At 37.7% G+C, this 13,906-nt stretch overlaps 1 protein-coding gene across 1 annotated transcript; it reads right to left on the reverse strand.

Moving 5' to 3' along the window:
• Positions 1-9,577: 9,577 nt before the first annotated feature.
• Positions 9,578-12,589, reverse strand: LOC143566970 (short-chain dehydrogenase TIC 32 B, chloroplastic-like). Its single transcript, XM_077053511.1, has 8 exons — positions 12,421-12,589; positions 12,055-12,286; positions 11,692-11,771; positions 11,450-11,606; positions 11,152-11,233; positions 10,761-10,848; positions 10,576-10,622; positions 9,578-9,931 (listed from the first exon to the last, which is right to left on the reverse strand). The coding sequence occupies exons 1-8, from the start codon at positions 12,542-12,544 to the stop codon at positions 9,731-9,733; spliced, it is 1,011 nt and encodes a 336-aa protein (XP_076909626.1). The 5' UTR covers positions 12,545-12,589; the 3' UTR covers positions 9,578-9,730.
• Between the last annotated feature and the right edge of the window lie 1,317 nt (positions 12,590-13,906).

The raw sequence follows: 13,906 nt of genomic DNA on the forward strand, positions 1-13,906 counted from the left end.
AAGAAAATGGAAGTATGGGATTTGGTTGAAAAACCAAAGAATGTGCATGCGATAGGCACAAAATGGGTGTTTAAGTGCAAGAGAGATGAGAAAGGGATTATCATAAGAAACAAGGCGAGGCTAGTTGTGAAAGGATTTAATCAACAAGAGGGGATTGACTATAATGAAGTGTTCGCTCCTGTCGCAAGGTTGGAAGCCATTAGATTGTTTTTGGCGTTCGCTGCTTATAAGAAGATGAAGGTATTTCAGTTGGATGTGAAGAGTGCGTTTCTGAATGGGAAAGTTGATGAGGTAGTGTATGTTGAGCAACCTCCGGGTTTTCCTGACCCAGACTTTCCTGATCACGTGTACAAGTTGAGCAAGGCATTGTATGGACTACATCAGGCACCTCGTGCCTGGTATTCTACTTTATCAGATTACTTGCTTGAAAATGGTTTTGAAAGAGGGAAGATTGATAGTACGTTGTTCGTTCAGAGAGAAGGAAGCGACTTCCTGCTGGTGCAAGTCTACGTGGATGACATTATCTTTGCTGCATCTAAAGTCTCCATGTGTCAGGAGTTTGAGGCCGTCATGAAGAAAAGGTTTGAAATGAGTGCTATGGGTGAACTAACTTTCCTTTTAGGATTGCAGGTTGATCAGAAGAAGGATGGGATGTTCATTCATCAGACCAAGTATGTCCATGATGTGCTCAAACGCTTCAAGATGGAGGACAGCACTCCATTCGACACTCCAATCTGCGTCAATCAAAAATTGGGTGCTGAGTCAGACGGTGATGCAGATGTGGACCCAACTCAGTATCGGGCTATTATAGGTTCTTTAATGTACTTAACTGCTTCTAGGCCTGATATAATGTTTGTTGTTTGTCTTTGTGCTCGTTTTCAGGCAAACCCAAAGGAATCTCACATGAAGGGTGTGAAGAGGATCTTGCGGTATCTCAAGGGCAGACCGAAGCTGGGGTTGTGGTACCCGAGAGGAGGAGACTTGGAGCTAGTCGCTTACACAGATTCTGATTATGGAGGGTGCAATCAGAGTCGGAAGTCAACAACTGGAGGATGTCAGTTTCTTGGTGGCAGATTGGTGTCGTGGCAATGCAAGAAGCAGACTTCAGTCGCAATTTCAACCTGTGAAGCAGAATACATGGCAGCATCCAACTGCTGCTCCCAGGTTCTTTGGATTCAACAACAATTGCGCGACTATGGTCTGAATTTCTTACTTACACCTATTTGCATTGATAACACAGCTGCTATCTCAGTAACTAACAATCCCGTGAAGCATAGTAAAACTAAACATATTGACATACGTCATCATTTTATACGGGATTGTGCTGAGAAGAAACTGATTGTACTTGAAAAGGTGGATACGCTTGATAATTTCGCTGATCTTTATACAAAAGCGTTTGACAAAACGAGATTTCAAAACCTTATTGAGTTGAATGGGATGATCAATCCCGAGTAACCATGTTTTTCAAGTTTGAAATATTAAAAAAAAAAAAAAATCACTATCGCTTAAAAGCATGTCGGTTACCACAGTTTGAAGGACATGTCTTCGGATATGTTTTGGTCCTGATTTTCTACTTGTAGATTTTGAGGATATCCATTAACCAGATGACTGAAAGTGACCGGGGCGGTTTATGAGTTTTCATTCTTTCGCTTAAAATTAGTCGATCATATTAATTAGTTAGAAGGACACATACTAGTATGTGGTCGGTCCAGCTGATCCATTGGATCTTCGGGATAGCCGTTTACCTGAAGACTTTGTTTTGATCGGGGCGATTGAAGTCAAATTTTTTTAAAGGGAAATGAAATTATTTTTCAAGTCTACTACTTCGTAAGAAGTTCGTTAGCTATGTTTAACAGAAAATTGATCCAACATTGGAAAATGATAGATATACTGATTCTGTGTGCTTAACTAGTGAAGTTATTAGGCTTAAAAGGCTTTAGGACAGTCATTGTATGTCATGGTAACTTTTTATGGTGCGTAAAAGTAGATGTGATACAAACTAAAACTACTTGATTTTACGTGGAAACTCCTTACGAGTTTTACATGTCTTCATATATATCTTTCCGAATGATAGGCAGAAAAGCGATTACCCAGTCATACACGAGCCCGTAAGTGTTCTGATTCCCGTGAAGATAGCGTTTCAAGAAACTGCAGTGATCCAGATTCGGGACTTGCAGTTGGTTACTACTCTGAAGTCTATGTAAATGTTTATCATAAAAAAAAAAAAAAAAAAACTTATGAGTTATTGAAATATTCTAGAGTTCAACATATCAAGACTTCTTAATCATGGAGTAAGAAAGAGAACGGGAAGGAGATGAAGAGTAATTACAAACTTAATCAGACACTAAGGGTCGAAGTCAATTCGAGGTGACTTGGGGAAAGCCAAATACGCTTTGAGAATAGATAGGAGGCATCATAATCTCTGAGTTGTTGCCCACTTAAATTTTGAGGCATAATTGAACCTAACTCGTATCACAGAAACGATGAAAACCATCTTAAGTTATTTACCTGCTTACAACCTGTCTCTTTATGTCATAGTACAGCTAAACACGGATCTATGTGACAGTCACATACTTAGTATGATTCCTGTTCGGATCTTTTCTAAAACGTAGAAGTCCCTATCGAGACTGAAATTTGATCCCTTATACTTAAATTGTTTAAAGTTTTCTTTTTATGTAGTTGTATTTTTTTTATATAACAGGTTACTTGGACTTGATCGTGTCATTTAGTTCTTAAAGGAAAGTTTTATAACTTGATTGAAAAAATGTTAAAATTATAAGGTTAAATTTTGTAAATATAGGCGATGTTGTTGAACAGGCGAAGTTGTGGATAACTTCGCCTAGGCGAAGTTATCCGTAACTTCGCCTGTATAACTCCGCCCCTATATAAGGATTTTCAAGAGTCAAACAGTTCATTATTCTCAACTCAGCGAACTTATATCCTCCGTTTTCACAGCGAACTTATATACAGATCCATACTTGTTTTCTTTCTTCGATCTCAAACCGATTTAAAGGTTGGTTGGGTTATTACATCGTATTATCCGTTCATTGATGTTAATCTAAGGTTGTTTCGACAACCGGGTAATAACCTCGGACGACCGATCCTTAAACCCGATTACAAAACTTGTTTTCACGTGTTCATGAACAACCTGGTCGTTTAGTTATCCTTAATATCATGTTTTTTAGCCTCCTCAATCGTCAAAACTAATCGAAACATCGGATTTTCGAGTTTGAATCAAACTCACTGTCGCCGATTCAGATTCAGGCGAACTTAAGGTTTAGGCGAAGTTATCCGTAACTTCGCCTGATGCTCAACTTCGCCTGAAGCTTAAATTCGCCTGAGGCGATGTTGTAGTGAGGCGAAGTTATCATTAACTTCGCCTGGATCCTTTTAACTTAACAATTATTAGACGAACTTAAAGATGAAGCGAAGTTGTTCCCAACTTCGCCCCAACTTTAACTTCGCCTATACAGTTTATATCACAACTTCGCTCATGGTGACAAGCGAACTTGTGTTATGTCTTAATGTTTATCTAACTTGGTTCGTTTGTTGCAGAGATGGCTGCTGTTGCCGGTGCTGGAGGTGCTGGAGGTGATGACGGAGATAATCAGAGACAATTCTTTCCGGGTCACAACATGTTCATCACCTTAGACCCGGAAATGAGCGGTGTTGAAGACTACCGTGAGATCATCACATTCCTCATACGCTCGAGGATATTCCACGCAATCACGACGACACTGCCGATATCCTTACCCAATATCGAGGACTTCTGGCAGACGGTGGAGTACGATTGTCGTGTTGAGCCCCCGGTTATGAGAGCAACAGTCAATAATCAAGAAGTTCAGTTCTCATCGTAACAAATTCGGGTGGCGTTACGTTTTGGAGAGGAGACTCGGAACGATCCTACGGAGTTTGTGGCTCCGTTTTGTGATGGAGCATTTCTAAGAATGGGCTATTCTGGTCCATTGGGCGATACCCAGAGACGGAAGGGGTTCCTGCTCGATCAGTGGCGCTTCCTCATGCACGTTATGATTGTGTGTATGTCTGGGAGGAAGGCGGGCACTGATGGTATGGGTGCGACCATGCAGTCAGCAATGACTGCTCTGACTTATAACAAACGTTATAGTTTTAGTCAGATGGTCTTTTACGAGATCGACAGACAGAGGGGGGCGATGGCTCGTGAGCGGTTCATAATGTATCCAAGATTCATCCAGATGATCTTGAACCATGTGGCTCCAGCTTTGCCTCAACGACGCCCAATAAGATACGTGGAAAGTGTGAGCAAACGTATCTTTGCTCAATGCCGTACTTCGAGTGCGAGGAGCAAGCCTGAACGTCGTCCAAGGCATCCTCCACTCTTCGGGTACTTGATAAACCCGGGGTATGTGCCAGCTCGGGGGGACGAGTTCAGAGACCCTCAACCACAACAGGCAGGAGCAACTCGAGATGTACCTACTGTGCCTGTGGTGTCGGCTGAGGAGGAGGTAGACCTTGATGCTGCATTTGGCGGCCAAGGATTCTTCGACATGGATCGTTTTGATCCACAAGAAGAAGTGCAGGTTTCTGCTGCACAGGTTCGGGAAGTGATTGTTACTAGAGCAGCTACGACGGTGGCTGACTCAGATCTTGATGATGTTATGGATGAGGCGAGGAGGATGTTGGTGACTAGAGAGAGGACGTTGGGGAAGAGGAAGAGGACAGTGGATGATAGTGAGTCAGAAGAAGAAGAGGAGGATATACACAAGTTGATTAGACGTTCAAGACGTGAGAGGACAGGTGCTGGTATGGGAGCTGGAGAGACTTCACGAGTTATACGCTTTGCTCCATCCGCACTGTCAGGTATGTCGATTGTTCCTACTTCTGTACAGGTTACAAGCGCCGCAGATGTTCCTGTGGTGGCTACATCAGCTGTCGGCATCCCATCCATCACACTACAGACGACGACTCCGGAGATTGTGTCGTTACCATCTCCAACGCTTACTCTTTCAGAGGTGGTGGCACGGTTTGTAGAGTCGACGGTCGTCACAACTGCAGGGTTGTCGGTCACGATACCACCTGCGGTTACGTCCACAACTGCTTCTGATGTCCCGGTTAGATTCGAGATCCCTCCTCAGTATACTCAAGACACATCTAACATGAGGTTTGATTTCGATGCAACCCTCTCAGACTCGGAGAGAATAGCTGCACTTGAGCGGGTCGTGGCTGAACAATCAAGGGTGAATCTTATCCAGACCCAGGCTATTCAACGCCTTGTAGCAGAGAATCAACTACAGTCGTCCCTCCTGGTTGAACATGGGCGAATTATAGATGCTATGAAGGAGTTCTTGGCATCTCAGGGGGAGACAGGCTGTAGAGGCGACGAGTTACGGACGAAGAAGAGAAACGACAGAGACGATGATCCCAATGCACCGAAAGGTACAGGTGGTGAGTTGCCAAGAACTACTCAAGCTCTTGGGACTTCCACAGCTCAGGGGGAGTCTGCAGGTGCAGTTGGTGGTGATGAGGTGGTGATGGTTGATGATGATGATGATGATGTGATAGATGCGTTGAAAGAATTGAATGATGATATGCTAGAAGATGATGATATGTTTGATGATGATGTGCTGCCGATTGAGGAGATTGAGAAGATTGGCGCACAAATTGTGATTGAAGATGAGATTGAAGAGGGTGAGATAGTAGAAGAAAATGTTGAACATGAGATCCCAGATGTTGAGAAAGCCGATATTGGTACTGAGATGGAGAATGATGAGACAGAGTGGGAGGAGCAGCCTAGGTGGAAAGAAGGATATGCTCATTGGTTTATTAAGACTAAAAAGCCTGCTGTTCCAACCATGTTCAAGAAGAATTATAATATCAAAGGCTATGCTGAAGCGAAGAAAGGGATTATTTGCTGGATCTATGATGAGCAGTTGAAGCTCTTTGTGCTCAAACGGTATGACGGCGTTCAGTATTTTAAAAGAATGTTAAGGTCGTTGAATACACTGCCGAAATGTGAAGTGAAAGACTTAGCCAGATTGGGGTTAATCAATCGAAGTGACGATAATATGGCTAGAGTCATTGAGAAAATTGTTTGGAGAGAGAGTATAAAAGAGAATAAGTTTGAGCTGTTGAAGCCACAAAAGGGAAAACTTGTTGAGGACAAGGATAGAGGTCTAAGAACTGATGGAAAACCTTGGATGGTAATGAAGTATAAACCGATCCGGTGCCTGAAAGAAGTACCAATGAAGCTAATGCCCAAGGACGTGCTTAAGGACCTAAATTGGTGGTACGTGGATTGTGAGACAGCAGAGGCGGTGATGGAAGACGAGGATGAACAAGAGCTCCTTAGAGTTTACGATCCGATGCATTTGGTAAACTTATCGCAAGCTGATCTGAAGGTGCTTAATGAGAAGAAAATCTTTTATATTCCTGCTTGGAAGGATGAAGCGAGGAAGTATCAAAGAGTCGTGTCAGTTTGTGTTAGAGGAGTGCATGCGTGAAGATACAGGATTACAAGACAAGAGCTAAAAGATCAAGATATGAAGCTACTGCCAAGGGGGAGTCTGTTGGTGCATGAATGTCAGTAGTTCATAGTCTAGAGTCTGTAATGTTATTTATGTTTTTGTGTAACAGGCTGTAGAGGCGACGAGTTACGGACGAAGAAGATAAACGACAGAGACGATGATCCCAATGCACCGAAAGGTGCAGGTGGTGAGTTGCCAATAACTACTCAAGATCTTGGGACTTCCACAGCTCAGGGGGAGTCTGCAGGTGCAGTTGGTGGTGATGAGGTGGAAATGGTTGATGATGATGATGATGATGTGATAGATGCGTTGAAAGAATTGAATGATGATATGCTAGAAGATGATGATATGTTTGATGATGATGTGCTGCCGATTGAGGAGATTGAAAAGATTGGCGCACAAATTGTGATTGAATATGAGATTGAAGAGGGTGAGATAGTAGAAGAAAATGTTGAACACGAGATCCCAGATGTTGAGAAAGCCGATATTGGTACTGAGATGGAGAATGATGAGACAGAGTGGGAGGAGCAGCCTAGGTGGAAAGAAGGATATGCTCATTGGTTTATTAAGACTAAAAAGCCTGCTGCTCCAACCATGTTAAAGAAGAATTATAATATCAAAGGCTATGCTGAAGCGAAGAAAGGGATTATTTGCTGGATCTATGATGAGCAGTTGAAGCTCTTTGTGCTCAAACGGTATGACGGCGTTCAGTATTTTAAAAGAATGTTAAGGTCGCTGAATACACTGCCGGAATGTGAAGTGAAAGACTTAGCCAGATTGGGGTTAATCAATCGAAGTGACGATAATATGGCTAGAGTCATTGAGAAAATTGTTTGGAGAGAGAGTATAAAAGAGAAGAAGTTTGAGCTGTTGAAGCCACAAAAGGGAAAACTTGTTGAGGACAAGGATAGAAGTCTAAGAACTGATGGAAAACCTTGGATGGTAATGAAGTATAAACCGATCCGGTGCCTGAAAGAAGTACCGATGAAGCTGATGCCCAAGGATGTGCTTAAAGACCTAAAGTGGTGGTACGTGGATTGTGAGACAGCAGAGGCGGTGATGGAAGACGAGGATGAACAAGAGCTCCTTAGAGTTTACGATTTGATGCATTTGGTAAACTTATCGCAAGCTGATCTGAAGGTGCTTAATGAGAAGAAAATCTTTTATATTCCTGCTTGGAAGGATGAAGCGAGGAAGTATCAAAGAGTCGTGTCAGTTTGTGTTAGAGAAGGAGTGCATGCGTGAAGATACAGGATTACAAGACAAGAGCTTAAAGATCAAGATATGAAGCTACTGCCAAGGGGGAGTCTGTTGGTGCATGAATGTCAGTAGTTCATAGTCTAGTGTCTGTAATCGAGTCTGTAATGTTATTTATGTTTTTGTTTAAAGCGAAGTTATTAACAAGTTCGCCTAGGCGAACTTGTTGAACAAGCGAAGTTATGGACAACTTCTCCTGAACATATCAGGCGAAGTTGTCGTGTATTTATATTAGATGTTACGGCTTGGTTTAGGTTAATCAATCAGTTAGTAGTTCGGGAGTTCAGTTAATCAGTAAGTCGTTTGAGTCGATCGAGTCGACGAGAGTCTGTATTAGTGATATCGTATCACGTGTTCGGTTATCAATATAACGTGTTCGTTTATCGTATCGTGTTTGTTTGATTTGCTTTCTACACTCGTAACGATCTACGCAGGGATTCCGCACCTGAGTAGACCGCGATATCTCGTGTGATCCGTCCAGGGAACCTACAACAATCGAAAGATGTAGATGTAAGGTTCTATTTGTAGACTGAATTATAAAAATCATAATATATATATATATTAGAAAATTGTTCAAATAAGAATAAGGAGTTTCCTAGGAATGATAAGAACCAACAAATTTTTAACATTTGGCATTACAAATGATAGTGAAAGAACAATTTTAGGAAACTATGTCGGTTATAATGATTAAAGAGTAATTCTAGGAAACTATGTCGGTTATTGGTGATTTTAAATCTCAACCATTGGTTTACATGATCCAATAGCTATGATTTATTCTTAGTCTTTTTAGAAAACTACTTATTTTTAGGATAACCCTCCCCTATATATATATATATATATATAAACGAAGACACAAAAATCCTATGTGTCGCGATGTGGTCGCTTCCCCTTTTTTGGAGTCACCAGATTTGCTTGATTTTTAAATGGAGGCTTCTCATGTATTTGACCCGAATTCATGGGTATGGGTCTTACCAAACCCAGATATTCCTTAAACGGGTTATAAAATCTCATTAAATTAAAAATTATTCTCACCAAATTATTGATGTAAAAATCCTATAAAATAGGATATAATAAAAATTAATATCTTATTTATTTTAAAAGAGATATATATATATATATATATTATTTAAATTAAAAAACCAATTTGATAGTAAAAAAAATAAACGGGTCTTTGTCTCATCAAACCATAAGTTTATTATTAACTTTCATAAATACTATTTATAATTAAAAAACTAATTTTATAGTAAAAAAAATAAACGGGTCTTGGGTCTCATCAAAACCATATAACTTTTAAACCGGGTTTTAACATCTTATTTATTTGTGAAACAATTTATCATCAAACCATAAGTATATTATTAACTTTCATACAATATAAAAATATAGATTCAAAAAGTAAATAAATATTAGAACAAACAATATAAAACAACCCCCGTAATACGGTGGATAAAAACTAGTATATATATATATATATATATTTAATTCCATGTTTATGATCTGGAATCTTTTATTAATTTAATTAAGAGACAAACTTTTAATATTAGACCGTGTATATAAGCTTTTTTATATAAAAATTAACCACCTTAGTTTATGCATTTGAACACAAACAATATTCCTACCAAGTAGCAAGTCAACCTGGCCGGTAGCATAAGTCATCTCACTGTTAAAACAAAATTAATGTTTGCTGATTTATGTGATTAATATACAAGTCACCTCAGTCTCTTCTCGCTTAATATATATTACATAAAAACAAAGAATAGTTAATATGTATGTTCCATGATCAACTATATATCTTCACATGACAGACTATATACATATATATTAAACTGCCAGCACTTCTTTTATGTTGTAAACATTATAACGGTTCCTTGAGTATCTGCATCTTTTTTTAATTTGATAATTAAATACACATACATATATAATTCATTATCTTGATTAACTAATGGTATAACATGTTGTATATGTGTCTTTGATTAATCTAATTCCCGGAAATGGTCAACAACTGCTTTGGGTTTGGTAGAAACCATGATTTCGGAAAACGACCATAATCGAGCAGCTTCATCTAGATTGCAACCTAGCTTGGACGGTGAAGCTTCATTGCAATCTACAAAATATTTTCCATTCACATTTGCCACTCTTGGATGAGTTGCAATATAACATGTTGTTGCAGCTGCCTGTTTAAAAAAGGAAAAAATGTTGATGCATAATTTGTGGATATAAAATTATACAATCATGAAAAATAAAAACATAGTGTTTTTTTATATGTATAAATAGTCATTTTAAACAACTTCTAAAGAACATAACAATTTGAGGTGATTGGATGCATGGTCAAAATGTCACATTCAACAGAAAAGCAGCTTAGTTGTGAAGATCTTATTGGTTAAACAAGATGGTGAATTGTATCAATTTTGGCTTGCTAACGTGCCATCATGACTTGATCGATTAGTTGCTCGTTCACATAGTTTAAGGGATGTGTTATTCATACACCCTTTGATTCTTTAGAGAGGGTGTACATAAAAGATCAAATGTGTGTTATAAGGGTATATGAATATTAAAAAGGGTATGAGAATAACCATTGCCTTAATTTATTTCTATTTATTTTATGGCCAAAACCTTTGGTACCTGCATTATGTAAGTTTGTGACGTTGTCTAATTAACTTATACATTCACGTAATCATTTATAACCGTCAAATGATTAAAAAAAAAGAGCTGATAAAGTAACTATTTCAAATAGTTAGATAAAAAATTGACCATTTTCGTGATTTTAATTAAATATCTATTGGACATGTGTGTGTGAGAAAGAGAGAACTTATATTACCTGAGGTATTGTTTTTACCAGCTTTGAAGCAAGACAAAATATGAAATCTGCATGTGTATATTTACCTCAAACAATTAGTTAAATGTATATGTATTTTTATAGAAATGTTCACAGTACTATTTTAATGATTTATGTTTCAAGTGTAATGAAATAAGTTCAAATTAGCTCAATCGAGATATAATTACTTGTAACGAAGCCTTCGTTATCCCTTGTTAATCGCGTCCTCACGATCCCAGGATGCACGCAGTTTACAGTCACATTCACATTCATTTGCTGCAAAAATAATACTCAGTTATACAATTTATCAATATCTAAATAAATTCAAAACATATACATATATCGTATATCACATAAAATTAATGATAAATCAATTAATTAATACAAATATACATATATTGTTAATTTTATATAAAGACAAAGGTCCTGTTATTTTTATGGATTTATCTTCAATAATATACTAATTGCATAAAAGGAAAAACGTAAAAGTTTTGTCAATCAACTTATAAAATATATATTAATAATAATAATCATCAAGTGGAAATATATCATGATCAGCACATATATATCCAATAGTACCTCGAGTCTCCGGGCAAGTTCCTTGGTATGCAAAACGTTAGCAAGCTTCGAGATTGCATATGCACGTGTTGCATCGTAGTGACTGCAACATATACAACAACACAAATATGCAAAGAACAAATCAAACCCAGTATTAATTGAATCGTATAAATATTATTAATAATCTGCAATTAAGCGCAGAATTAGCCAAGAATATTCGAGAAATATTATTATATATCAACATTAGACAACATCAAGGCTTCTATTAGCTAGATATGTTCTTCCTCTCGGTTTTCACATAATAATTATTATTATTTACCTCTTATCTCTAGTGATTTGTCCGGCGGAACGAATCAAGTCTCCGGCAAACCACGAATGCACCGCGGACGTCACGTTCACTATACGACCTTGTACGCCGGAGATTTTGGCGGTCTCGATCATATTCCCCATCAACAGTTTGGTTAACAAAAAATGACCTAATTATTCAAATAACATATATACACATGTATCAGTTGTTTCATTAGTCATACTTTTGCCGTTGGATTATTATGGAAAACGAACCTAGATAATTAGTTGCAAACGACATCTCGATTCCATCTTCGGATATCCGGTGATGGTGAGAAAACTTTCCGGCGTTGTTTCTGCAATAACAATATTCAGATATACATAATGTAAGTTAGGGATCGATGATATCGCTTCCGGGTTGCTAATACTGAATTTCTAGAAAAGTGGATACTGAATACCACCGTACCAATTCTATCGGTACAGGTACTGAAATCTGAAAATATCCATACCAAAATTTTCAAACACTCTACTTGCCTTGTATCGGTACCGGTACTGGTACTTAGTATGTATCCCTAGCTAATGTAACTGTTACATCGAGATAATTAAATTCAAACGAATTAGGACTCAGTTACTACGTACATTAGGAGATTAAGAGGCAGATTAAGAGCTTGAAATTCAGTAACAAAACTTGTGACCGAACGGAGTGAGCTAAGATCGAGAGTTAGAACGATAATGTCCGAATTAGGATATTCGGATAAAATGCTCTTCTTGATCTCCTCGGCCGCTTTTAAGCTTCGAGCAGGCATGACGATACGAACACCGCGCTTTGCAAGGACTCGAGCCGTCTCAGCTCCGATCCCGGACGTTGCACCTAACAAAACTTTTATTAGTATAAATACAACGTAACGTGTATTTGAATGCTTAGCCTTTGGTTGTGCCATCAGGATGTTGTCTGTCTCCTTTTAACATGTCCTATATATGATAAATAATAATGAAAATTGTTACCGGTGATGATGGCGGTAGAGAAGGATCGAGGGTGGAACTTTTCGGTGACTTGTTCGGCGGTCGATTTAGAACCGTAACCGCTCGGTCCGACAGTACCGAGCAGGTACTTGATCGTTTCCATCATTGAGGAATGGAAATTGAAGGTTGCCAGAGAGGAGGATGGATATGGAAGTTGTCTAAAACTAAAGAGAATATTGGCTTTAAATAATATGGGACAGTTTTAGTCAAAATCAACTTTCTTTTAATCGTATCGTAATTAATTATTAGTAAATCTAATAATTAATTTTCTAACAATTTTTCTTTAAAAAGGCATTTTATTAAAACTATAACCAATAAGGTTCAGAAAACGGACAAAATTTACAAGACTTTAGAAATATGTTTAATATAATTAAACAAAATCAACATACCATATTTATAGCAATAACATTTATAGCTATGTTATTGGTGAAATTTCACTGAATATGATTGTTATCGCAAACAAAATTAACATAGAGCATGTTTAGGATTGAGTTTGAAAAATTCTTGTTGGTGTTTTTAAACAACCAAAAAGTTAAAATGTGTTGGGCAAACACAAAAATCTTTTTTATTTTAACTTTTGGAAGGGTTAAAAAACATTTTCTCAAAAGCCTAAATCCTAACTTTTTAAAATGGTTTTTTGAAAAAACCAAAAAACTAATAAACATTTTTCAAACTCAATCCCAAACATGTTCATAGATGAATCAGCATCTTCATAGATGAATCAGTTTTTAGCCTTTTTATTTTGAAAGCTTCACAATATCTACTATTATAATAAACAAAAATGATGGTCCAACCACATATTTTCTAATTAGCCTAATATTTTGCCAAGTGACACCCCTATCTTTTCATTTTTAATTACAGTAGAAACTCGATAAATTAATACTCGATTATTTAATAAACCCTCTAAGATAATATTTTTTGTCAGTCCTGACTCGGGGATAAGGTGTTAAATTAATAATTCGCAAAAATTATAAGATAATACATTTTTGATAATTTCTTTAGACCCCATATAAAATATAAATTAATAATTCCTTATAGATAGCATATTACATGAATGATTTATGAATGTTTCTTGAAAAATGACTCAATTGTCTTTTGTTTTTTGTTGGAATCAATTTCCTCTTGAATCCCGTCTCTATTTTCCTTAGCATGGTAAGAACTTCTCGTGTTGTTTTCTCATAGCTCAACAAGAAATTATTCAATGTGATTGCCGCTTTAATAGCTTCGTTTCGCGAAGGGGGCTCCATTGTAGAACTTTCATAATCTTCTTCATCGATATCATCTTTATTAATTTTAATAACACTTTCAATAATTTCTTCATCAGTCAACAACTGTGCAACTACATTTTCTTCTGGGTGAGTCAGAACATCTTCGACATCCATTGCATTGCGATAACCCAACTCTTTGATCAAATTCTGGAGTTTTTGAGTGTTTTCACCACCTTCATCTGAGTTCTCAAATGTCCATA

This window comes from Bidens hawaiensis, unplaced genomic scaffold (assembly GCF_021521415.1).
Source record: "Bidens hawaiensis isolate Kalapana, Puna unplaced genomic scaffold, B.hawaiensis_p1.1 tig00023132_1, whole genome shotgun sequence".
NCBI lineage: Eukaryota > Viridiplantae > Streptophyta > Magnoliopsida > Asterales > Asteraceae > Bidens > Bidens hawaiensis.